The 27,430-nt window shown below is 39.1% G+C and overlaps 1 protein-coding gene across 2 annotated transcripts in view; it reads left to right on the forward strand.

The window, feature by feature from the left end:
* Nucleotides 1-27,430, forward strand: part of LOC120233109 (interleukin 1 receptor accessory protein) — a 122,820-nt gene that overhangs the window by 83,666 nt on the left and 11,724 nt on the right. For both annotated transcript variants that reach the window (XM_039234219.1, XM_039234220.1), the window contains exons 3-8: nt 784-1,069; nt 5,478-5,664; nt 18,364-18,529; nt 21,537-21,608; nt 23,612-23,738; nt 26,417-26,565. In XM_039234219.1, coding sequence (XP_039090150.1) covers nt 784-1,069; nt 5,478-5,664; nt 18,364-18,529; nt 21,537-21,608; nt 23,612-23,738; nt 26,417-26,565 — 987 coding nt within the window. The remainder of the gene's footprint in view (nt 1-783; nt 1,070-5,477; nt 5,665-18,363; nt 18,530-21,536; nt 21,609-23,611; nt 23,739-26,416; nt 26,566-27,430) is intronic.

Genomic DNA, 27,430 nt, shown 5'->3' on the forward strand with positions numbered 1-27,430 from the left:
ATTAAAGTTGCCACAAATTTAGTTGTTCTCTCGATTATCTGCTGCCACAAAAACGTTGCTTTGACAAACAACCACAAACTTTAGTGGCAAACTTCATTTTATTTATTACACATGTAGTTTTGTTCGTGAGTCTGTTACATAGATACCTTTGCCTGGGCAGATCTAACATGGGAAGAACTGAGAGTCTTGTAGGGTTGTCTTTTCACTTACAATTTTCCCCTTAGAACCTCCTCTGTCCCCACGAGGGTGAAAGAGCACGTGATTCCTTTTTCACGTGAGATTCTCCATCATTCCTTATAGGGTACAATAGGATCAAGTTAGGAGATCCAGTCATTTCCAAAAGGTAATCAAAAAATGATAAGGAAGGTGGAGAAATCATTTCTTCTTACCATAGGCTTCTATTACATGCAATTATTATTATTAATTATTATTATTTTTAAAGTTTACTTATTTATTTTGAGACAGAATGCAAATGGGGGAGGGGCAGAGAGAAAAAGGAAGAGAGAAAGAATCCCAAGGAGGCTATGCACCGTCCATGCATAGCCCTATGTGGGGCTCAGACTCACCAACTGGGAGATCATGACCTGAGCTGAAGTCAGACGTTTAACGGACTGAGCCACCCAGGAGCCCTGTATTTCATGCAATTATCACAGAAGGGCTACTAAACCTGACCAGAGAAAGGGGTTCCTGGAATAGACTGGGTGTCCTAAGTAGGTGTGTTCTCTACAGCCCTTTAAGATGAGATGACTCACCAGCCTTTTCTTTCTTTTTTGATCCTTCCAGAGCGCTGTGATGACTGGGGACTAGATACCATGAGGCAGATCCAAGTGTTTGAAGATGAGCCAGCTCGCATCAAATGCCCGCTCTTTGAACATTTCTTGAAATACAACTACAGCACAGCCCATTCAGCTGGCCTTACTCTGATCTGGTATTGGACTAGGCAGGACCGGGACCTTGAGGAGCCAATTAACTTCCGCCTCCCTGACAACCGCATTAGTAAGGAGAAGGATGTGCTCTGGTTCCGTCCCACCCTCCTCAATGACACGGGCAACTATACCTGCATGTTAAGGTAGCCTGATTCTTGGTGGTGACTTTCTCTTTTCCCTTTAGTTCTGGGGCTTTTTTCCAGGTGGTATATCTGTTATGAAGCTGGGGAGGGGGAAGGAAGCATCTAGACAGAGTTACACCTCACCTCAGTGGTTTAGCAGAGGTTCCCTGAAAGAGGTGTGCAGAGAAAATGGCTGTACTCCTCAGAACGTTCTTTATAAGTGGTTCCCTTTCAAACCCTGGCATATATCAAGATTATCTAATGCTGGAACCATGTTTATTTGTTCCTTTTCCCTGACATTAGAACCTACCTACATTTATGCCCTATCTGGAGGCGTCTATTTCCCTAGACAATGAGCAGGGTGGGGAGGAGAACCCATTTATATCTGTTATTCTTGGCATCTTTCAAAGTGCCAGGCATAGAATAAAGCCTTTGGATGCCTTATGGAAGAAAGAGTATTTGGTAAACATCAAATGCATTTAGAACAATCTCTTTCAAACTTTTCCACCAAAATCTGCTAGGAAGCAAATAAACACCATATCACTGGGAATCTAAGAATATAATCCAAAGCACCGTACCAATACTGCAAAATTCTTTCAAGTCAATTATTTTAATCTTGAAAGTTCATGCAAGATTTGCATTTTACTCCATAACATACCCGTTCTTCTGTTACCACAGATTAATATTATTTTTTGCTCTAAAAAATAAAAAAAACAGAGCCCCCTCTGAAGAAGAATAATTTGTTTTTATTATTTATTTATTTATTTATTTTTTAAATATTTTTTATTTATTTCTAGGAGAGAGAGAGAGAGACAACGTGAGCAGGGGAGGGTCAGAGAGAGAGGGAGACACAGACTCCGAAATTGGCTCCAGGCTCTGAGCTGGCAGTCAGCACAGAGCCCGACGCAGGGCTCGAACCCACGAACAGCGAGATCATGACCTAAGCGAAAGTCGGACGCTTAACCGACTAACCCACCCAGGCGCCCCTATTTATTTTATTTTTTTAATGTTTATTTTTGAGAGAGAGAGAGCACGCACTCACACATGAGTAGGGGAGGAGCAGAGAGAAAGGGAGACAGAATCCGAAGCAGGCTCCAGGCTCTGAGCTGTCAGCATAGAGCCTGATGCAGGGCTTGAACTCACAAACTACAAGATTATGACCTGAGCCGAAGTCGGACACTTAACTGCCTGAACCCCCCAGTGCCCCAAGAATAATCATTTTTTAAATGTTTATTTATTTATTTTGAGAGAGAGAGAGTATGTGAGGGCAAGGTAAGAGCAGAGAGAGAGAGAAAGAAAGAGAGAGAGAGGAGAATGAAAATCCTAAGCAGACTCCATGCTCAATGCATAACTGGATACAGGGCTCGATATAATGACCCTGAGATCATGACCTGAGCCAAAATCAAGAGTCACTTAACCAAAGGAGCCACCCAGGCGCCCCTAGAGAATAATTATTTTAAGGCTTAGTTCTTTAGCTAGTTTTTTTCCCAAGGTCCCTTTTTAGCATCCAGGCCTTACTTTGTTGTTTAAATTTCCATCTGGCTTATGGATAACTGTTTTGGTTTTTGGGTTTTGTTTTGTTTTGTTTTTGTTTTTGCATAGTTTCCTAACTATTTAATAGGTGCATTGTTTTGCGAGAGCTACCAAAACAAAATGCCACAGATTGGTGGCTTAAATACTAGAAATTTGTGTTCAGGAGGCTAGAATTTGAAGATCATGCGTTGGTATGGTTGATTTCATTTATCTCTCCTTGGTTCATAGATGGCCATCTTCTTTCCATGTCTTCACAGGGTCCTCTCTCTGTGTCATCTCTGTACTAATCTCTTCTTATAAGCACATCAGTCATATTGGATCACGGCCCACCATACTCCTTTTACCTTAATTACCTCTCTCAAGGGCTTGTCTCTAAAAACAGTCTCAGTCTGAGGTATTGGACATTAGGTATTCAACATAGCAATTTGGGAGACACAATTCAGCCCATAACAATAGGGCTGAATGACATAACAGTACAACAACATAGGCTAACATAACAATAGATAATCCCACGTTTTCTTCTGAATGCCCCTTGTCTCTCAAGGATATTAACTATTCTCTGATGGAAAAATATGACTGTGTTTTGATGTATTTAAGCTGTGTCATGATGAAGTGAAAAAGAACCTCTTTGTCATAGAGCATTTTCATCACTGAGGCCTTGGGAGTCCCTTGTTAACTTCTGAAGGCCCATTTGGAGTTTTCACCTGACTTTACTTTTACTAGAGTGGACTCTAAACTAGTGTGTAGGAGCTTGTGTCCACTGTCCATGTCCTAAGACAGTGTTGTAGGAGAGTTTAGGACAGATTATAGTAGAACGAGCACTGGAAGAAAAGACACAGAAACTAGGCCATCAGCCCAGCCCTGACACTCCTCAGCTGGTGACCTCATGCAAGTCAGTGTCTGAGAGCTTTGGTATCTGTATCCACCCAATGAGAAAATTAGCCTAAACACCTTGACCTCTTTTTTGTCTCTGATGATTGTTAATCCATTAACATTCCACATGTAGTGGAAATGCCTGGGGAGGGGTCATTGGTAGCTTTCTGGATGGCCTTGTTGTCTACTCTGCACTTTATTTATTTTATTTATTTATTTATTTTTCTCTACTCTGCACTTTAGTGTATTATTGTCTCTATTTCTGTTTCCTACTTGTCTAGAGCCCTTCCTCAAACTTTTCTAACCTTCTTTTACATTACAGGAGCAGCATGGCTGTTTAGGCCTGAGTGTTCCTTAAATGCTATTTATCAATTTCCAGATGGCCATATATTCAGTTTATCTGTCTGCCTATCTTCTGTATCCCCAAAGAAAATCTAGAATTGATCTTGTCTTGTGGGGACACCAGAAGTTTCCCACTGTCCTGAGGCGATTCCTAAATGGAGAATGACCTTAAACTGAACCATGTAAAATCAAAGGCCTGATGTCTTTAAGGCCATAAATTAAGATTTGTCCTCTAAGACGGTACCATTTGTATTCTTGCTACAATATCCTTCTTAAGATAACATCCAGATTTTACTTTTGGACTTGGGGAAGTCAGTCCCACCACCGTTCGTCATTTTTTTTAAAGTCAGAGAATATATCTTACAAAGTTGAACATTACCATCTCTATAATTTGCACTGTACAATGTTTCTTCCAGGGGTACCTGGGTGACTCATTCGGTTAAGTGTCCAACTCGGGGTTTTGGCTTAGGTCATGATCTCATGGTTCTTTGTAAGTTCAAGCCCCGCTTCAGGCTCCACACTATCAGTGCTTTGGGATTCTCTCTCTCCCCCTCTGTCTCCCCCTTCCCTACTCATGTTTTCTCTCTCTCAAAGTAAATAAATAAACTTTAAAAGAAGAATATTTCTTCCACGTGGTAGACCTTTTGCTTTCTGTAGGTAGAAATCAAAGCTGCTACTCTCACTTCTCACCTTATTGTCATAAGTCATCTTTAAACACCCCCTCTTCTCATCTTGGGGAGGGAAATGCATCTCCCTATTTCACTGTAGTTAGCCTCAATTAATTAGTTAATGAATATCTAATATGTGTTTGGCACCTTACATAGAAATCACAGAAAAGAGTGGACAGTGAATGACCCATTTACTCATCACCCTAAGAAATCAGTTACTTTCATTATCTGTGTTCCCTTTATTGTTTTCCCACACATAGACACATGTTTTACATCCATCCCATTCATTTAAGAAACATTTTTTCAGGGACGCCTGGGTGGCTCCATTGGGAAAGTGTCCCACTTCAGCTCAGGTCATGATCTCGGGGTTCATGAGTTTGAGCCCCATGTTGGGCTCAGAGCCTGGAGCCTACTTCAGATTCTGTGTCTCTCTGTCTCTCTCTGCCCCTCCCCTGCTCGTGCTCTGTCTCTCCCTCTCTCAAAAATAAATAAACACTAAAAAAATATATTCAGTGCCTTCTGAAAGTTTAGACACTGTATTACACACAAGGGACAAAAGAGAACACACAGTGGTCATGCCCTTGTTTGAGCTGTGATAAATTCAATCAAGAGAATGTCCAGCGTGCTCAGAGAAGGAGAGGACCCATTTAGAAATGGGGTGCATGGAGGAAGACATGAAAGGTGTCCATGTGAAAGGCAGGGTGATGGGAGGAGAGCCCTGGGCAGGCAGACAAAACAATGTGTGCAGACATTCAAAGATGAATACAATTCCCCAGTCATCCTAAAAGGTAAATACTTCAGTATATCAATGGTAGTTAATTGTGTCTGTTTTTATTTTGTGATGTCTAATTGGTATAGGAAATATCTCCATAATACATTTAATTCGTACATGAACTCACAGATAAATGAAATCTCCATATGTAGCCTTATTCCATTAGCTCATTTCAACAGGATTGCTGCATTAAATCAAATGAAAATGAGATTGTCCATGTATTGTGTATTTCTCTTTTCAGGAACACCACATACTGCAGCAAAGTTGCATTTCCTCTGGAAGTGGTGCAGAAAGATAGCTGCTTCAATTCCTCCATGAAACTGCCAGTGCATAGACTGTATATAGAGCATGGTGTTCAGAAGATCACTTGTCCAAATGTTGATGGGTTTTTTCCCTACAGTGTCAAACCAACCATCACCTGGTATATGGTAAGCAAGCTCAAGAGCATTTTGCCCTCTCTAAAATGGCAATAACTGTTGAGTTAATATAGAAAATGCAGCATTTCTCATCAGATTTTTTATTTCTTCCTTCATAACTTTATTCAAACCTTTTAACGCTTCCTCATTTTATGCCATTTTAAAGGGGGTCATAGAGAATGCTTTGCCTCCACTCACCATTTCCCAAATTACATTCACTGGACAACTAGAATTACTATATTTCTAATAATTTCCTATGAAATACCATTTGAGAAATACTGCACGCTTCTCCTCACTGCTGAGCGGGGTCAGCAGCTGCCCTTTCATCTGGTGTATTTCAGCACCTTGATTAGTCAGTACTTTGTTTTATTATTATTTGTGTGTGTTTTCGTGTTTGCCCTCATTTGTGGGCACAAGCTTTCGGTGGTCTCTTCCACATCTAAGAGACTTGGAAAATGTTTAACCAAAAGTCAAAGTGTTGGAAGGCGGCACCTGGGGTAGTGGCATTGTTGTTTAATCTCTTCAAATATCCACATAAGCCAAGGCTAAAAACTCTTGGACCACATGTAGAACGAAATCGAGTGACAGATTATCCACGAGATGTACTTTGAGTGAAGTGAGTAAAACAAACCACATATAGAATCCATGTCTAGGGGAGGAGGCAGATGGAAGGAACGTGGTATCTGGCAGACTTGACAGCGGGGAGCCCCCCAAAAAGCCCGTGGTAATCACTGGAAAGCATGGTGGGCCAATTTGAGAACTGAGCGGCTGAAATTAGGAAGAGTTATGCTCTCAAATAGGGGGTGAGTCCAAGCGGCCCATGTAAGAAGTTCTGAAGGGATCGAAATAGTTCAGGTGGCTCAGAACTCTGAACAAATGCCACCTCCACTCAGGACAAGCTGCTGGGGGTGTGATCAAAAGTAAATAGGATTGGGGCGCCTGGGTGGCTTAGTCGGTTAAGCGTCCGACTTTCGCTTAGGTCATGATCTCGTGGTTCGTGGGTTAGAGCCCCGCGTCAGGCTCTGTGCTGACTGCCAGCTCAGAGCCTGGAGCCTATTTCAGAGTCTGTGACTCCCTCTCTCTCTGACCCTCCCCTGCTCACGCTGTCTCTCTATCTCTCTCCTAGAAATAAATAAAACAATAAAAAAAAATTAAAAAAAAAAAAAAAGTAAATAGGATTATTAGGGCACTTGGGTGGCCCAGTCATTTAGGCATCTGACTCTTGATTTCAGCTCAGGTCTTGATCTCATGGTTCGTTAGATTCAGCCCCACATGGGGATTCTCTCTCTCCCTTTCTCTCTGCCTCTCCCACACTTGTGCATGAGCTCTCAACAAGTAAATAAACAAATAAATACATAATAAACTTTAAATTAGGTAAATAGGATCAGGACAATATAGAGGAGGAAGAGAAGGACCAGCTAAAAATGGAGGAGCAGAGAGGCTCAGGAAATCTCAGGATCCTAGTTTGGAAGAGAGATCTCTGTGAGGTTAGAAAATGCTGCCAAACTCAAAATCTCAGCAAAAAAATAACTTTACATAAAAATGAACAACAAAAAGAACCAATGGAAAAATCCCATTCAACGTTACAAGGAAAAGGAGACTAATAAGCAGAGTAACATTTCTTCCAAAAAAGAAAAAGCATGCCAGAGGACATACTATGACTTACTATTTCAAAAATGAGCTACAAGGCATTAAGAAATGATACAAGATGAGAAAGAATAATGTAGATAAATAAGAATTAGAAAAGTCCAGAAATTGTATAACCCAGTAAAAATTTAGAAAGAAGAAAATAAGTCATTTCAGAAATGAAGGCTAAAACTGAGAGGAACATAATTGAAAATGAATGTGATAGATAATGCCTTAAGATGAACAGAAAGCAGAAGGGAGAAAAAATTTAACATGGAAAATAAATGGTGAATAAAAATAAGGAGACTAGAATGGATATAGCAGTAACACATAAAGTAACTTTATCAGAGATAAAGAGGGCTTTTAAGAATAATAAAAGGGTCAGTTCATCAGGAAGCCATAAAAATAGTATATGTGCTTCACAGCAGTGTATCCAAATGCATGGAGCAAAACTTGGGAGATTTAAAGGAAGAAATAGGCAGTTCATAATCATAGGTTAAAATGTTAGCATCTGACAGTTTAAGTCATTAATGAAATGGCTTAGGATCCAACTTTAAGAGTTTTCCATTGGTTGAAAATGGAACATTTGAACTTCAGGAAGGATATTAGTCACAATGGGTTAAATCTTAAGAATTAGCTTCACAAGTTCATACCATTTAAAAATAATTGGTCACATTTGGTGGATGATACAAAATCAATTTGTAATCATAAAAACTAGTAAGGGAAATTATCAAGTATTTTTTTCTGCCTTTCCTGTAAGAAGTGTTCACTGAGTAACGAAATAGTACAGAGAAGTGTGTTTTTATAAAAGAATATAATCACTCCACAACCCCAATAGAATTAATAAATCTAAGCATTAAGCATCAGTGACTGGTACCATCATGAGAAAAGAAACAGCTAGACATATTCTTTCCCATGAAAGAATAAAATCCCACTTATAATTGTGCCCAATGGATTAAACCTGAGTCTGATTTGGATCCTACTGCCATTTTATAGGATATATAGAGGACAGGGGAATGTATTGATCTACACAATGAGTTTGCAGTCAGCAAAATCCATACTGGAAAATTCTATAGGCCTTGGATTATTCAACAGATAAGTTGCAAGAAGAAAGAAAGGCATGATGCGAGATTCAAAGAAACATAGAATAGACCTTTAAAAATGGATGAGACTGTAGTGTCTATGGAGGTGATGAAATTATAAGTGAAAACAAGAGAATGATTTTACTGTGAAAGTATAGATAATGACCCCTTTGGGGGGTAGTAAAAGTTCTGAGATTGACATGGGGCATGTGGAGCCTTTCAGGAGTGATGGGTACTGTTCTATTCCCGGACCTGAGTGGTGGTTATAAAGATATTTGCTTTATAATAATAGATTAACTCATACATACATTGGAGTGTTTTTGTATCTATTTTATGTTATAATAAAATGATTAAGAGGGAGGGAGAGAAGGAAGAAAGAGAATGAGAGAGAGAGAGAAAGGCTGATTTAAGGTATATAATAACTGATTGCAGTATATGGGCCTTCATTAAATCGTGTTTTATTCAACTTAGGAGAAAACCAGGGAGCTCTGAGCACAGAATATTGATAATACAATGTGTTGTTATTACTTTTTAAATTGTGATATGATACTGTAGTTATGCTTGCAGGAGGGGTCTTGTCACTTGGAGATGCGCACAAATATACTTACAAGTGAAATTATGGAATGTCTGTGATTTGCTTCACAATAATCCTGGGGTGCAGTGAGTAGGTGTAAATGAAATAGCCCGAATTAATACATTTGAGGCTAAGTATAGTTGCAGGTACAGGGGATCATTGTGTATATTATGATGGAATATGGAATGTTCCATAGTAAAATGCATAAAAAATGAGTAAAAGAATAATATGAACAAATTTATATCAGTAAGTGTAATGTATTTTCCAGTTTTATTAAGATATATTCTTCTATTTACCTGCAGTTGAGTTCTCTCATCTCTAACCTTGTTCACTTTTTCTGTACTTTGAATACTCAGTAGGCTGAAAAAATTAATTGTATTTCCTTATGCAGTCTATAAATTTCCTTCCTTTTTCTTGGTACATTCCCTATGCCTGGAATGTCCCCTAGTCTTTCATTAGAACAAATCAGATTCTACATCTTCATGAAATGTGTGTTCCTTGTTCTCTCCAGCTAGAAATAATTTTTCCCTGATATAATCCCACAGCTACTTATTGATGCCTGTCTCCATGTCACTTTTCACTTCCTTTATTGTTTTACAGTCATTTATATATACTTTCAACAGCTGTTAAGGACCAATTGTATTCAGTGCAATATGTCAGGGGTTTATAATGAATGTGATATATGTTCTACCCTACCTAGTTTCAAAAAGAGACCACAGTTTAATTCAGACACATTTACCAATAAGAATTCTTGGGGCCCATGGCCCCACACATCTGACTCTTGATATCTGCCTAGGTCATGATCTGATGGCTCATGCAATGGAGCCCTGTGCTGGGCTCCGTGCTGATAGTACGGAGCCTGCTTAGTATTCTCTCTCTTCTTCCCTCTCCACACCTCCCCTGTTCCCATGCTCTTTTTCCCATTCAGCCCTCAGTTTGTTCTCAGCATTCAAGAGTCTCTCGTGGTTTGCCTCCCTCCCTCTCCCCAACTATTTTTCCCCTTCTCCTCCCCCATGGTCCTCCATTAGCTTCCTCCTAATCCACCTATACGTGCAAACATGTGGTATCTGTCCTTCTCTGCCTGACATAGTTAGCTCAGCATAACACCCTCAAAGTCCATCCATGTTGCTACACAAGGCCAGATTTCATTCTTTCTCATTGCCATGTAATATTCCATTGTATAGATAAACCACATCTTCTTGATCCAGATAGCCAACAGACACATGAAATGATGCTCAGCGTCCTTCATCATCAGGGAGATACAAATCAAAACCACACTGAGATACCACCTCACGCTGGTCAGATTGGCTAAAATGAACAAATCAGGAGACTATAGATGCTGGTGAGGATGTGGAGAAACGGGCACCCTCCTACACTGTTGGTGGGAATGTAAACTGGTGCAACCCCTCTGGAAAACAGTATGGAGGTTCCTCAAAAAATTAACAATAGAACTCCCCTATGACCCAGAAATAGCACTGCTAGGAACTTACCCAAGGGATACAGGGGTGCTGATGCATAGGGGCACATGTATCCCAATGTTCATAGCAGCACTTTCAACAATAGCCAAAACATGGAAAGAGCCTAAGTGGCCATCAACTGATGAATGGATCAAGAAGATGTGGTATACCCATCTCTGTATTCTTAATGATTTCCAGAATTTTTGGTTTCCTGGAGAATGAATGTTGGTGCTATTAACTAAGATATGAAACCTCAGGGAAGGAGCAGGTCTGGGGGGCAAGTAATGGATTTAGATGATGTCAGATGGAGTTAGAAGTGTCTGTGAGACACCAATGTGGCAGTGACCTATACTCATTGGCTACATGTGTATGTGTCTAGAGCTTAGAAGAAAAAATCAAAGCTGGAGACAGAGAATCGGATGCATCTGTATTATAGTTGAATACCTTAAGAAAACAAAATAAAATGATAAGAGAAAAAGGCTAAGGTGAAAATCTGGAGAGAATGTTCATGGGGTGAATAAAAGCAGGAAGCCTGGGAAGATCCAGAAAAAAAGTCTTAGCGGTGAAACCACTGCCATGGCAGATACCCAAACATGTGCGGGCGACCAGAAAGGACAATCAGTAACCTGACATCCTTTCTATTGTGTGATTATGAAAAGGTTGTGACTGATGTGTGCTATACTGCTTTTTATTTCTCCATCTTGGAGTAGTTGACACCTTTAATCCTAAGAGTTCTGCAATCTTGGGAGCAAAATCAAGGTTCTTAGAAGGGGCATTCTCCTATCACTGTATATCAATACTGACATTGCTTTCTATTGTCTACCTTCTACAGTCACACCCTGGATCCATCTGGGTTTCCTGGCCTTCCTACATTGTTCTTTCTCAGCTGATATCAGCTGAGTTCTGTACGCTGACATTGGAGAAGTAGCCTTTTTTAGTAATAACTGTGAGAGCTAAAAGACACATTTATCAGTTCCAGCAAATTTGTTTTCCTGTCGGCAGAAAGGTGAAAATGAATGAATTGAAAGAAGGAAAAGGAAACTAACATTTCTTGCATTTTAGCAGTAAAATACATTGTACTCGGTACTTTATATGTTCTATGTAACAATCAGCACAATCCTTCAGGGTAGATATCATTAGGAGCCAGAAGCTGAGAGAGGTAAACAAGAAATAGCTGACATTTACCAAGCGCAGGAATTCTTCCAAATGCTTTAATTATTTTCATTCTCTCAACATGAAGTAGACTCTACTGTTAGTTTCATTATATCGTTAAGAAAACCCCCAAGTATAGAACGGTTGAGAGATTTTCCCAAGGTCCCAGAGCTGAGAGCCAAGATTCAACCCTCTGCAATCTATGTCAGGAGCCCATAGTTTTACACTATTTTATTTAATTTACTCAAAACAATCCAGCCAATAATGGGAGAATCTGGAATTTCAAGCCACTTCCGTTGGGTTCCAAAGAGTATACTCTTCAAAAATGACACAGAGAGGGCACTCCAGTCTTTATTTATGGAGCATAAGGCATTTTGAAGTGCAGAGCAGGCTTTGCACGTGGATTAGGTTGTAAGGGAGACTTTGGGCCATAAGGAAACCTGTGGAAAGAGGGGCCTGAGGAGGCGAGAGGAGGCTCAGAAAACTGGGATTAGTGGGAACAGAAGATTCAAAGTATCTCTTTCAGAATCGCAGGGGACATGGGGCAGCCTTGACTTTCTCTTCTCTGCCTGTCTTCTCCCCTCCTCTCTTTCTGCATGGCAGCGTTTTCTTCAGTCTGGGCCAGGAATTCATAGTTCTCTTAATCCAACAACCCTGTGAGCTAAACTGATGTTCAGTAAATGTTTGTTGAATGAGTCAGGTTTTGTTACTCGCCTGGAAAGCAAACCATGGCTTAGAAGTGATTTACTGAATTTCAAATAGCCAGCATATAAAAGAACTTCTGGAACAAAACACGTATATAAATTGGAGGCTGCCTGTTTATTCTCGTAGGGACTTCCAAATACACAGGAGTAAAGACACAGGTAAGTGTGATCCTCTGGTTGTTGTTGTTATTCTTATTATTGGGTTTATTCAGAGACTTAAGCTTTAAAATATGGCGAGCCATCCTAACTTTCATGGATCATTCCTCGTTCTCATTGTTATAACTGGGTATGTGAATATTTTCCCCCAGAGACCTTTGTTGAAACCAAGGCAAATTTTCCTTTCTTCCTGAGGATCACAAGAACCACTTTAGGAGGTGTTTTGGAGATTACAGGTATGGCAGCTGCTGAAATGCTCTCAAGGGCTATTTAGCAGAATAGATATCATTCCGGATATCCGTTTGCAAATAGCTGGTTTTCCTTGTACTCAGCATGGTCATTAAAATTGGGATATTACCTCCACCTCTAATTCTCAATGTGAGCTTCATCAGAATTGGTCAGATATTGTTTATAAATCTCTCAGAAAATTGAAAAACTTTTGCCTCTTCTGCCAAAGTGCCACCAGGAAAGCACATTTCTGAAAGAGTGCCAGGCTTGGCCCTTTAGTTGGCTTGGTGCGTATTGTTAAGTAAGTCCAAGGACTCTGTAATAGGCTTTATTTTTAAGGCGGCTTGTTTCTATTTGATCTGACATCTTAGTTTGGTCCTTTATCTCTTTGCTTTCTCTACAGTCCCTATATAATGATTTATCACCTTTGGTATAAAGGAAGTAGGTATCATATGTTCTTTCCAAGCCATACACATTTGATTCTATGTATGCCTATATACACACACAGCATTTTAAATATAGTCTCAGGGCTTCTGGAGAGTTACGTTACATTCTTTAAACCTAAACCCAGGTCACATATCTGTGAAGCCCCAAGGCTGACTTAGGCTGAATGAGTCACCCACTCTGTATTTTGAGAGCACTTAAATTATACCCCATCTTTGTTACTATGATGACTGCACTTCTCTCCTCTGTCCTAGGTAGTGACCTCTCTCTTTCTGTCCCTTGAATCACATGCACACAGCACAAAACGGAACCAGTGTACTTCGTACTTAGGAATTAATTATATGCCTGAATGAATTAGACCAGACTGGAAAATTCCATGGGAATAAGGGCCGTTTCTGTTTTCCCGTCCACTCTGGGTGTGCCCATGTCCTAACACAGTAGCTGTCACATGGGAAGGATTTTATAAATATTTGTTGAATAAACAGTGGATTACATAGTTCCGTTCATTGGAAGTGACACCAGTATCGAACTCTTATAAAACTTTGTGAACAAGTATGATGCCTTTCATACCAACTTAATCCTGGATGCAAAAATGTCAGTAGATATTTCTAACCCAGTTATAGCTCAGTTAAACTGTTTGTATCCTCACTTGCAGGCTCCCCACCCACCCTATAGCTCACCCATCCCATGTCTCGTATGCCTTGCATTCATCTTCTGTTCTCATTTGCGTGCTGCTTGAACTTGCAACTCCACGTCTTGACCTTGCTTCTCTCATTCTTATTTTTGACCATGCAACACAGATGTATTGTGTAAATGTATTTCACATTTATTGGGTGCTAAGCATTGGCCAAGTTACTGCCCATGCACATTCACTACCTGCCCCTAAGAGTACATTTTGTAGAGGAAAAATACACATGAAAAGATATCACTACAATTACGCTAGTGAATGACTAACACAGAAGGCAAAATGCTGTAGGAGTGGAGGGGATTTGGTCACACTTTTCCCTGTCCCTGGAGTGATATCTCTCACATCTCCTCTTCTCCCACAGAGCTGGTAATATTCTACTTAACCCTTTAAGAATCCAGCCCACATTTTCCTTCTCCATGAAGTTTTTCTTTAATGTTTTCTGTTTAATCTTCCCCCCCACTGCCCTGCCCCAATATTCTTTTTACGATATTTGTTCTGGTTCTCCATTAGACTGCATACCTAGAGGTTAGGAACTGCATCTTCACCATTCTCGTGCCCTCATACAGCTCTTTAAAAGCTGTAGGTTGGTTGAATGGACGTATTTGTCCCCTTTTAGTCATGACGTCCTTCAATTCACACCCTGCACTTCAGCATGTGATTTATTTCCTCTCAAAATCTCGAAGTCATTTCTTGTGCTGTTCTTTACCTATACATTGTGGTCAGTTGCCATGGCCACCACTATATATTCTCCTGTCTAACTTCTCTCTTTTTAACTCAAAATGAGGAACTGACTGGTCAACTAAGTGGATGACTTGTTTTCTAGTTAGACAAGTGTTTGCTTCACAGTGGAAATCAGCTTACCGTTAACCGTTTATTGTATTTGGCAACATGTTTCTTTTATTCTTTGGATGCCTTTAGATTCTTGTTCATATATTTTTTTTTCCTGGATTCCAAATAAATGATTTTGAACTCTATAGGATTTATTTTTAGGAATAGTTTATTAGGTTTGAAAATATCCTGCATGTTTCAGGTGCATGTATCAAAGGTACCAGAGATGCAACCTCACATAAGCAATAGAGAGAGTTGATCACACACTGCAGGCTAAAGTTAATGGTTATTTGTAATTCAACAATGCCCCAAACGTACCCCTATCATCCACATGCACATTTAGAATGTAAAATATTTCTTTCATTTTCTTTTCTAACATGCTATAGGTCTAAGAACTTTGAAGTGGCTTTTTATTTCTTTTGGTTTAAACTAGCTCATTTAATATATTTGGATGGTTGGCTCTTTCTGAATAGTAGATTAGACCCCAAACTTTCCCACTAATTTTTATGGAATATTCCTTCATTCAAAATGTTTTCCTCGACAAAGAAACTCTAAGCGAAACCTGTCCCTGACCGACATTTTTATCCTTTATGGAAAGAAGAAAAGAAGTCATGAGAAAGCATACTTATACCATTGACATACAGACCCATTGAATACCCTTAAGTATATCCATCCCGAAATTCAAGTTCATGTACATGGGTGTGAATAAGATGAAGAAAAAGAGAGAGCTAGGAAGATAGCAACACATACCTGTTTTGTGCCAGTTTCCTTGCTATATAGATGTGCCTGATTCCATTTCTCTGTTCGTGGTAAGTCCATAAGAGCTGATCCTTTGTTTTACTCATAACTGTATTCTCAGAACCTCACACCATGGCTGGCATGTGGTTTATGATTAATGTTCAAGGGTGAATGAATCAATGAGTGAATGAATGAAAAGACTTTGAGTCAGAAGCATTTCTTCGTATTTGTAGCACATACTATGAGTCCTAAAACAATGTATTTTTAAATAGTTTTTACATAAATGATACTGGCGAATCAAAAATAAAATAAAATAAAAGTGTCTTTTAGTACATTCTTTGGAAGTGCTATTGACCAGTTCAGTACTAGTTGTTAGCTTCTTTTTGTAAAAAAATTTTTTAAATGTTTATTTAGTTTTTGAGAGAGACAGAGTGTGAGTGGGGAAGGGGTAGAGAGAGAAAGAGACACAGAATTTGAAGCAGGCTTCAGGCTCTGAGCTGTCAGCACAGAGCCTAATATGGGGCCTGAACCTGTGAACCATGAGATCATGACCTGAATGACATGAGCTGAAGTTGGAAGTTTAACTGACCTAGCCACCCAGGTGCCCAATAATTGTTAACTTCTTATCCTGAACAGTGTACCTTTACAGTTTCTTGCTATTTGTGGGAATCAATCTCATTTAAGAGATAGAACTATAGCACACTGTTAACACTGGGACCGGCCCAGGTGTGGCATATGTTTAGAACCATGGTAGAGAGACAGAGTCAGTTGGGGTTCAAAGCAAAGGCCTCAAAGCAGGTAGATCTAGATTTAAATTTTAGCTCTGACACTACCTAGCTCTATGACATTGGCAATCACTTGACCTTTCCAGGCCTTTCTTTATATCCTCATCTAGAAAATGGGCATAAGAGTATTTCCAAACTTGAATTAAATGAGATAATAGAGTACATGTCAATACATGTCTCAGTGTGTTTTTCCAGCCTCAACTAACTCCCAAGGAGAGGTGTTCATTCTTAGTTAAGAAGCTAGTGAAAAACCTTTGTTCTTCTGTCTGGAAAACTGAGTTTTGGCGTTGCTCTGTAGTATCTAGAATACCTCTTTATCTGTCTGTCTTATTTATTTTTCCACCTGTAAAACTAGAGCATATTCAGTCTGATCTGTCTACTTCATGTGGATTTAAGAACAGCTAAGCTAACAAATGAGAGAAGAAAATAGCTTTGAGCTGTTTAAACGAAAGGCACCACAAAAATCAAATAGAGTTCTATAGATAGTCTAAACTCAATTTAAACCAAATGTGACATAAATTCATTATAAGAATACAGGTCTCTGTGGCCTTATGCTTTGTGATAACCTAAGAGCATTGAAATATCTTGTTGATGTGACAAGCATCTAGAAACACTGTTTATCAAAACAGGATAAATCGCATTCAGAAAATAACCAAGCATCTAACAGCTTCCTCTTGATGATCATTTCCATGAATCAAAAGCTTAGTGATATTCTTAAAAGACCTAGTTCCTGTGACAATGACTTGCAAAATATGCCGTTTAGTGTAACTCATATTTCAAAACATAAGCTCCAGGAATTGTTAAGAAAACCTTAAGTATTCAAGAATCAAAGCTAAATATGTGAATACAGTAAATCTAAGCTATAAGCCAATAATAGCTTCCCAGAATTTTCAAGAACTGAAAAACCGTAGATACAACCCAGTCCATTTGTCACAAATTATTGATTTTTTAAAAGAAAGCAACGTTTTTCAAAAAGTAAGTGTTCAACAAATAATTTTGTCACAGATGCTGTATTATTTTCTTTAGTTATTTTTTTAAATTTTTATTTATTTTTGAGAGAGAGGGAGGGAGTGAGAGAGAGAGAGAGAGTATGAGTAGAGACACAGCATCCCAGGCAGGCTCCAAGGTCTGAGGTGTCAATACAGAGCCCGACATGGAGCTTGAACTCATAAGCCATGGGATCATGAACTGATCTGAAATTTGACGCTTAACTGATTGAGTCACTCAGGTGCCCCCATATTTTTTCTTTAAAAAAATAAAGTAAAATAAAACAATTTAAGCCAATTAGTGGGAATCAGAGAGCCAAAACAAGATTTCAGTTATGTTGAATGAGCTATTTCTATGTCAGAATTTTAAAAATCAACAGAAGTGTATGAAAATATAAGTTGGAGTAGAAATAAGCTTCGCTCTTGGTCAGACTCATAAAATATCTTTTGGTTTTAGATTCTGAAGTCTGTAATATTGTATTGTAAAAAAATCAAATGAGGAAAATAAGTAGAAAGAAAACAGAAAAAAGTTTGGAAGCGACTGATAGAGTGATTCAACACAGTGATCAAGAATGCTAAAACCACAGAGGCACCTGGGTGGCTTGGTTGATTAAGCATCCAACTTTTGATTTCAGCTCAGTTCAGGATATCACCATTGTCATGGGATCGAGCCCTGCATTGGGCTCTGCTCTGAGCATGGAGTCTGCTTGGGATTCTCTCTCTTTCAAAAAAAAAGTGTATACGCGCGCGCACACACACACACACACACACACATATGTAAGACACATATATAAGATTGCCAAAAACCAGCCACCTAAACTAAGTCTGAATTATCAGAGTGGCTGGATTCTTAATATAATCAGTGAATAAATGGAGATCTGAAAAATAACTGTTTCTTAAATAGCAGCAGATGCATTTTCTTAAGTTGCCTTAGTTGTTTTTCAAAACTTTAACCTTAGTTAGCTACTAATGTGTGATTTTCAAACTTCAAATACTGGATCCTGAGACTGGAAGACCATGCTTTTGAATTCACATCTCAGTTTAGAATTCCTGTTTTCATTTTGCAGAAAATATAATGAAATGTTACCTTCATTCTTTACAGAGATATCATCAAATACTTGACCAAAATAGTTTGTAAAAGATGCACCCAGCATGGAGAGTTGTATCTTCTGTGCAAAATTAGATGAGTGTGTACATACGTGCACTTGTATATTTCCATGCATGCATCTCAATACTGAACGGCTTTTCTTTTCCTTCTTCTAGGGCTGCCATAAAATACAGAACTTTAATAACGTAGTACCTGAAGGTATGAACTTGAGCTTTCTCATAGCCTTGGTTTCAAACAATGGCGATTACACATGTGTGGTTACATATCCAGAAAACGGGCGTACCTTCCATCTCACTAGGACTCTGACCGTGAAGGTGGTAGGTAAGCATGGTTTTATATTAAGTGCACACTGAAAGAATGCAATCATTTTGTTTTGGCTCTTGATAGTTTATTTCAAACAAGTAAGTAGAGTCTATGAGAAAAGAGGTTTATCTTTTTTTGTTCACTGTGCTGGAGCCACAGTAATTCCACATACAGAGTAGCCATTCAATACCTATCGGTGTCTTGCATGAATCATTGGTCGATGTGACTGAATGAGGAGTGAAAACAGTGCCGAGTGAATCTGTGTTCGACTTGCACCCTTGCCATTTGTTAGCAAAATACCTTTGATCAGGGTCTCAGTCTCCTTATCTGCTGTCTGGGACTAAGAGAACCTTGCATTCACTATAGTTGGGAATATTAGAAATTATATATATATATATATATATACGTATATGTATATATATAATGTTAATCCAATTCCAGGCGAACGGTGGAAACTCAATGAATAGCAGTTAATATTATTGTCAAAAAAGTGTTGTGTTTGAATTAAATAAGCTCTGTCTTTTCTATGAACTGGAACTGCTGTAATTAGAGCTGCTTGCTGGCAGGGTTCAACCATTGCTTTGCCCTGAGAGAACGGGTGGTGGGAAATTAGGAAAGTAGAAAAGACAATGTCCAGGCATTGTCCAAAGACTCCCATCAAACAGAGAAATCAAGAGAACCAGAGTCAGGATAGGTGGCAATCAGGGGAGAGCCCTGAATACCCTATGCCCATGGTATTAAAAATGAGAACGTATCAGAGTGAAAATGTTTCATACCCCATCTTTTCATAGATAGAAATGTGGAGACCCAATGACACAAAGTGACTTGTTTATGAGGCACCTGGGTTAAGTGTCCCACCCTTGATATCCGCTCAGATCGTGATCTCAAGGTGGTGAGATCAAGCGCTGTGTCAGGCTCCGTGCTGACCACTGAGCGTGGAGCCTGCTTAGGATTCTCTCCCCTTCTCTCTCTCTGCCCCTCCCCTGCTCCCCTCTGCCCTTTTTTTTTTCTCAAAATAAATACATAAACATTTAAAACAACAACAACAACAACAAAGTAATCTCTTTAGAGATGCTCTGTGAGTTAGTGGAAGAAGTGGTTCCCAACCCCAGGTTTCATATTCTTGGTTCAGAGCCTTCTCAACTAGTTTGACATAATTTGGGCATAATTTTTAAGGGCTTTAACGTAATACTGCAAATAGGATTCAAATTGAAAAGTTTTGTAATCACCTCTCCTCTTCCTCTGCGTACTTTTGGAATAATGTTGAGATGGGAACTAATTCAGAAGAAAAAATCATATTAAATTCAGAATTTAACATGAATGGGGGTATCGGAGTGGCTCAGTTGACTGAGTGTCTGACCCTTGATTTCGGCTCAGGTAATGATCTCACTGTTCGTGAGTTCGAGCCCTGTATTGGGTTCTGTGCTGACAATGCGGAGCCTGCTTGGATTCTGTCTCTCCTTCTCGTTCTGCCCCTCCCATGCTCGTGTTCTCTTGTGCTTTCTCAAAATAAGTAAATAAACGTTAAAAAAAAAAAAAGAGAATTTAACATGAATGGACTTTAAAAGCCAAATGAATAATCTAATCTTAAATTCATCTTGGCAATCATGTCTGATATAGGTTCTTAAATGGATCCCGTTTTGGAAAGTTGAGGATAGGCATGCTTGGTCACCTTTATTTATGAGTAGAGAAGTTGACAGATGCTGATGTGAAGTAGGGTTCTTATCTAACTCTCAAGCAAAACACAAGTTTGTTTTTTAAAGCTGTGAAGTATTGAGTACTTATTATATACCAGTAGGATGCTTTAATATGCATGATTTAATTTAATCCTTATAATGAACCTGTGCAGTGAGTTTAATTATCCTCATTTTAGAGGTGAGGAAAATTAGCTTTTCAAAGATTAAGTAAAAATCCAGAGTCATATGGTTAGTGTATGACCAACTAAGGTTAAGAACCCTGGTTGTTAAATCTTCGAGGCATTTGCTCTTAAACACTACACTATACAAACCCTTGGGGGTGTTTTTCTTTCAATTCAGAAACATAGAATATTTTATTTATTTATTTATTTATTTTTATTTATTTTTTTTTACAAATAGTTTATCGTCAAATTAGTTTCCACATAACACTCAGTGCTCATCCCCACAAGTGTCCTCCTCCATGCCCATCCCCCCTCCCCCCCCACATCCATCAGTCCTCAGTTTTTGTCAGCATTCAAGAATCTCATGGTTTGCCTCTCTCCCTTTCCCCCACCATTTCCGCCCTTCTTCTCCCCCTTGTTCCTCCATCAAGTTCCTCCTAATCCTCCTATACGTGCAAACATATGATATTTGTCCTTCTCTGCCTGACTTATTTCGCTCAGCATAACACCCTCAAGGTCCATCCATGTTGCTACACATGGCCAGATTTCATTGTTTCTCATTGCCATGTAGTATTCCATGGTATAGATAAACCATGTCTTCTTGATCCATTCATCTGTTGATGGACACTTAAGAAACATAGAATATTTTAAAGAACAGTGATCCTAGGAATGAACAGTCAACTGATATAGACATCAGGTAGACTTGTGTGCTGTCTTCATAATTGTGATTTTGAATTTTCCATTTACATATTTGTTTACTTAACATTTGCTTATTTAGCCAAGTCTCATACTAGCCACTCTGGGCATGTTCTAAAGAAACATGTAGGAAAGAAACAAGTGAGGTAAGACATGAAAGCAACTTATTTTATGGTATGAGAAGTACATTTCATGGAAGCTTTAAATAGAAAAAAACACTGGTTAAATCTTCTGTCCTAAAACATGGAGGCTACGTAGTATTTTATGTTTGTCTCTTTGCTCGTTTTAAATGAATGAAGTGTTGCAATATACTGTATATTGAGCTGTGGGCCCTGTCAGGAAGAGTTGACAAATGATGCCAAGAAGTTGGGCAAAAGTTTACACAAGACCAGGTCTTGGAAATGGGTTATGAGAGTTAAGGGCTACACGATTTAACATCATCTCCCTTTTGTCTCTTCTTCTCGAACACAGGCTCTCCAAATGACGCATTGCCTCCTCAGATCTATTCACCCAATGATCTTGTAGTCTACGAGAAAGAACCGGGTAATTATAGCTGTGCCTCTTAATTTCAGTTAGATTCCCTTAATTACAAGGAATAAAATGTCACTTAAGTTAAAGCATGAGAATAGAGGGTTATTGTAAGGAAACAACATGGAGTGAAACTGAAATGTTATCAGAAACGAAGGCAGCTCTGGGGATTCACCCCTCCTTCCATCTCTTGGGCGTCTCTGGGATTCTCAGCTTCTCTCTCTCTGCAGCTGCTCCCTTCTTCCCTGCAATGGCTCCCCTCTCCTGATTAGTGATTTCTGTGTGGCGCACACTTTAGCTTGCACAGGCCTTGGGTTTGCCAAGACTTCAACAGGAGCATAAGACTTCCTCTAAGCTTCTGCTCCCCTGCAGAGGGGCAGAGGCAGGGGCTCGGAGGCAAGACTGTGAATTTACTGGTAAACAACTGGTAGACCTGGTAACAGCTTGATCAGAACACTCTCGGGTGTTTCCTGTTCCTGGGGCTGTCTGGGGCTGCTTTTAGTTTTCATAATTTTCCATTCTGGACAAAAATCTTCTGTGACCAACAGAATAAGGCATAATTTGTTATTCTTCTGGCGCAAAGCCTCCCACAGTTAAACTGAAAACTATAGAAAATCTTCTGATTTTCTATATTGTATCCTTTACAATAAATTCACTCCAAACCCAGTGAAAGGTATAAAAGAACGTATTTTTAAAATGTGCTAAAGATAACAGAGGTTGTGATCAAATGTAGGTAGTGGACAGTGATGCCCTCCTAAAATTACGATAAGGTTTCAAGTAGTGAGCTGCCTATAAAAAAAAAAAAGAAAGAAAGAAAGAACACACTAAGAGGGCCGCCAACCCCAAACAGACCACATTTCCTAGAGTTCACAGTGACATTGTATAGTAATATGAGCATTCTTCCTGCTATCCGGTAAACCCTTACAAATGACCTAGTCTGTTTTCTCTACCTCCACTTATCATATGGTTCCAAAATCTATGTTCGCGTTACCTTCCTGCATATTAATATAGAAACTGAAGGGAAACGCATAAGAACCATGCACTAGATGAGGGGATAGAGCAAGACCACTCAGTGAGACAAACCTGAGTTCAAATTTGGATGACAATATCATTTGTCATCTCAGCCTGCACAGTGTCTGAGAGCGAAAGCAGCTGATGTCAATAAATAACTAGGAAAGCAAGCATAGAATAGGGCTGTCCTGGGCAAACTGGAATGGAAGTCATTCCGGGTCAAATTCTGGTCGGCTGCTTATTAACAGTTTCATCGAGGAATGGCATTTAACATCTGTACGCATTAGTTTGCGTGTCTATAAAACGTGAATTTTAAAAAGACCCCACAGTACCTTGTTAAAATTAAATGAGACCACTAGTAAGTATAAATATTTAACACAGTGAGTTATATAAAGTTCTTAGTAAGTAGGCTGCCAGTCTTTGTCTCATTATTATTATTTTCTTCCTAGGGATCCCCTGACCTCGTGTTCTATCTCCTAATGATAGCAGAGAATGTTTTTCAAAAATACTAATACTTATAAATATTCATTATATATAAATATATATATGTAAATGGTATTTAAACTTATTGACTACACCCTGATAGCCTGATCTGAGCTGCCCCTCCGCATTGGCATTGCCCTTTATTTTCTTTGGGCCAAGCTCCAACGATCTGTAGAATCTCTCCTCAGTCACTGTTTATGAGGGAAATCAAGGATAAGAGTCTTCCATGGAAGTTTAGGGCTACAAAGTATGTTGTCAGAGCCTCTTTGAACAAACGCTGTCATAGTACAACATACATGGATTGTATAAAAAGATGGTCATTCTGGAAATTTTGTATAAAGCTGCCGAACCTCTTTTCTTGGTTTATTTTGTAATGAAGTATGGTACGTTTCTGTGATAGGCCACTTGGAAATTACTTAGAAATAGAATTTTAAGTACACTTTTATAGCTTCTGATTAATCGCAGAGCAGAGCCAGTATAGCCATGTGAAGGGTACACCCTGATGGGGTAACTTGTTCTTTTAGGTGAGGAGCTGCTCATTCCCTGTACAGTCTATTTTACTTTCCTGATGGATGCCCGCAATGAGGTTTGGTGGACCATTGATGGAAAGAAGCCAGACGACACCAATATTGATGTGACTGTTAATGAAAGGTACTGTTGGCTCAGACCAGGGGTGACCAACACTTGTCCCTCAGTCTAATGCCTTCTGGTGTATACTAATCATTGAAAGTAACAACTCTGACTTTTGCCCGTCATTACCGAAAATCAGCAAGATTTTCAAGTCTTTAAGGGCTGCATTCCAAAGCGGGATTCCTGGACTTGCTATTCAAGATCCAGATATCTTCTGATACTCGCACATTCGTGATTCTCCCTTCGAAGTAGATGGGATGCATAGCCCGCATGCATGAAAAGCTACAGTATAGGGCTCTGGATCCATGAGAGCTGGTTAATGTGGCCCTATTCTTTCCTTTCTCAAGTCTGGAATATAGGCCTCTATATTTGTGCCTCAGCTACATGTGTGTTTCTTGTCTTACAATAAGCATATATTTCCTATCTTCTTCCTCCTCATTCGTAACTCATGTAACATGCATGTCGCACTTGTAATAGATAATTATTTTTTTAATATTGCCTGAATACATTCACATTCTTTAAACTTTATTTTAACAAGCTGAGTCATTTTATTTATTTATTTTTTAAATGTGTATTTTTTAGAGAGAGAGCCCAAGTGCAGGAGGGGCAAAGAGAGAGGGAGACAGCTCTACGCTGATGGCAGAGAGCCCGATGCAGAGCTCGAGCTCATGAACCACAGGATCATGACCTGAGCCAAAGTCAGACACTTAACTGACTAAGTCACCCTGGTGCCCCCATTTTAATTCTAAATAAAGGCAACTTTTTTTTGAAGGGGCTTGGGTTGGCAAGGAGGAAACTATGGGTCTTTGAAGACAAAAGATTCTTCCAGAAATGAAGGAGACAATTACAAGACAACAGTTGGTTCAGGACAATAATAAAAAAAAAAATCAGCCGCTGACCAAGTACATGACAAAGTAGTTCTAAAACCTTTAGGTCTTAACGTGATATGCAAATAGATCTTTGGCTACTTGAATGTCTAGAAATCAAAAGATATGTCCTTCCTGATAGTAAACTCAGACTTTGCACAGAAGTTATAAAATGTCTACATTACAGCAGGTGCTATGCAAGATCCTTAGTCCCTAACTGAGTAGATTTTTTTCAGAGTAAGAGTGCTAGAGCAGAAATTTCAATATATTGTGATAAATGCAGTGACTGGAAAGTCTTAGAGGTTATCAGAAGCTTTGAGGATTTCAGTCTGTTGTAGAGGAGTAGGCAGCGCTTCTCAGATGGTATAGTACCTACATAAGGATTTGAAGGATGAGTAGAAATAAATGAGGTAGAGAAATAGAAAGAATGTTACTGGTAAAAGGAACGTCATGTGCAGTGGCTGGACGTTAGAGAAGCAGAGCATCTTTACGGGTACAGAAGGAGCCTCCTTCTGAAATTAGAGCAGTTTTTTTTCAGAAGGAACTGATTAAAGATGTAGCTGGAGGCACAAAGGGAGAATTCCTGATCATTTCTGGAATTCTGAACATTGTGCTTTCTATCCTCATAATAATGATGAATGAATGATAATGAAAGTCATGCTGTTCCTCCTTGCTGCTACTGCAACATAGTTCAGTGTTCATGGTGGAGCAGTGCAGTTCAGTGGAGGCTAAACCCTTCATAAGCCTTGACCAAGTTCTCATGACTGATGGTGAGCCCATTGGAAGGAGAACCTGGATGTCAGCTCTAGGAAGAGATTTTGTTTTCTCTTCATAGCAAGTAGTTCCAAGGGATTTTAGATCTTGATCTCGGACCCAAAGCACTTGATCTCTGACATGGAGATTTAGAGGTATTTATTTTTCACAACCTGACTTGCTTTGAGAAGTTTCTTCTTGTACTATGTTAGGATTGAACCCATGGGGTTTCAGCATTTTGACTGGAATATTCTACCTGTGTTCAAAACTCAAGCCTTGGGGATCCCTGAAGTGCATGAACTATTGCTATGGATGGTAATAATAGCCTGTGTGAATGTTTATTAAGCGTTGTTCTGATACTTAGGCATTGACATAGTCAAGCCTCACAGTTCTTGACTAAGTTAATACATGTAATGCACTGTGTAGGCATTGCTGTTTACCTCTCTTTCAAAGAAGGAATGCAAGGTTTGGAAAGATTACTTACTGTGCCCAAAGTATATAGCCAGTAAGTGGCAAAGTTTGTATCACAATCCAAATGGATCTGGCCTTAGAAGCTCCTCTCTACTCTGATACAGAATCTGTCTCAGAAGTTTGCAGGAAGGAGACCTTTTGCTTTGAAGAGATATCTATAGTATGTTGCCAACAATGAGGTTTGATATAGATACTGGGATTGTGTGTGGTGTAGAATGTAAAGAATGGTATTGGAGGGAAGCCTGCATGGCTCAGGCAGGTAAGCCTCCAACTCTTGGTTGGGACTCAGGTCATGACCTCACGGTTTGTGTGTTGGGCTCCGTGCTTAGATTCTCTCTCTCCCCCTCTCTTGCTCTGCCTCTCTCCCACTCATATGCACGCTCTCCCTTCTCCTTCTTTCTCAAAATAAATAAATAAACTTAAAAAAAAAGAATGACACTAGAATCTAGAAGTTATTCTCCCTTTGTAACTTGGGATCACAGGCACCACAGCCTGTAGGCATTCTGTCTGCCGTCACCTAGTGGGTCTGTGCTTGTCTACTTGTTTGATTCACACACGGCACATGGCCCTGCAGGCCCAATCATGCTTTGCTTTTCTTTCTATTTCTAGTGTAAGTTTGTCTACAACTGAAGATGAAACAAGAACTCAAATTTTGAGCATCAAAAAAGTTACTGCTGAGGATCTCAAGCGCAACTACGTGTGTCATGCTAGAAATGCCAAAGGGGAGGTTGACAAACCAGCCAAGGTGAAACAGAAAGGTAATGGATGCGCTCAGCAGATGAGTCCGTGAACTCCAGATGTAACATTATGGCGAGTAAGGAAAAAGAGAAAAATTGAGAAGGCAGTGCTCCAGCGCCTAGCACATCTGGCATATAGTAAGGAGTCAAAGATGAATTGAAAAATCGTGAAGGAAAATTTCCATCTATGTGAAGATACATAAAATATTATTTCTTACACTATTAGTAACTTAGTGCCCAAGTGTGGCTTAAAACATCCACATGATTGTGAAAATGCATAATTTTATATCACTACAGTCATGAAAAATGAAAAATAAAGAAAATGTTTCAAGCTACCAAAGATATAATAAAACTGGTAGAGTCACATATTGTTGGTGAATTGTAAAGACCCTTTTAGAAATCATTGATGACAGAGTTCGAGGGTCATGAAAATGACCATATCATATGACTTAATACTTTTGGAATTTTTCCTGAACAAATAACAGAAAGAGAATTATGTACCCATTGCTATTCTTAGAAGCATTATCTATAATAATGAAACATTATAAATAGCAACCATCTAATTATATTCAGTACTTAAGTAAGATATAAAACATATCTTCTTAAAAATGTAATCTTAAAATGATCATTTTAAATACTATGTAACAGTATTCAAGCAGGTTTATAATATGCCACCAGCCACAACTGCTAAAATGAAAATTATTTAAACAATGACTTAAAAAATGTAAAAGGATTTCTATGTTGATATCACTAACTTCCTCTACAATAAATAAAAATGATAACACTCTCTTGTGTGAGCTATTGCTACTGAAATAGAGTGTGTCTAAAATTATCTTTGGGTCTCTCACCTAACACAGAACCTCAGACAATTAATCCCTTTAAGAAT

The sequence above is a fragment of the Hyaena hyaena genome, unplaced genomic scaffold, assembly GCF_003009895.1.
Source record: "Hyaena hyaena isolate Hyena2069 unplaced genomic scaffold, ASM300989v1 scaffold_84, whole genome shotgun sequence".
In the NCBI taxonomy this organism is placed as follows: Eukaryota; Metazoa; Chordata; class Mammalia; order Carnivora; family Hyaenidae; genus Hyaena; species Hyaena hyaena.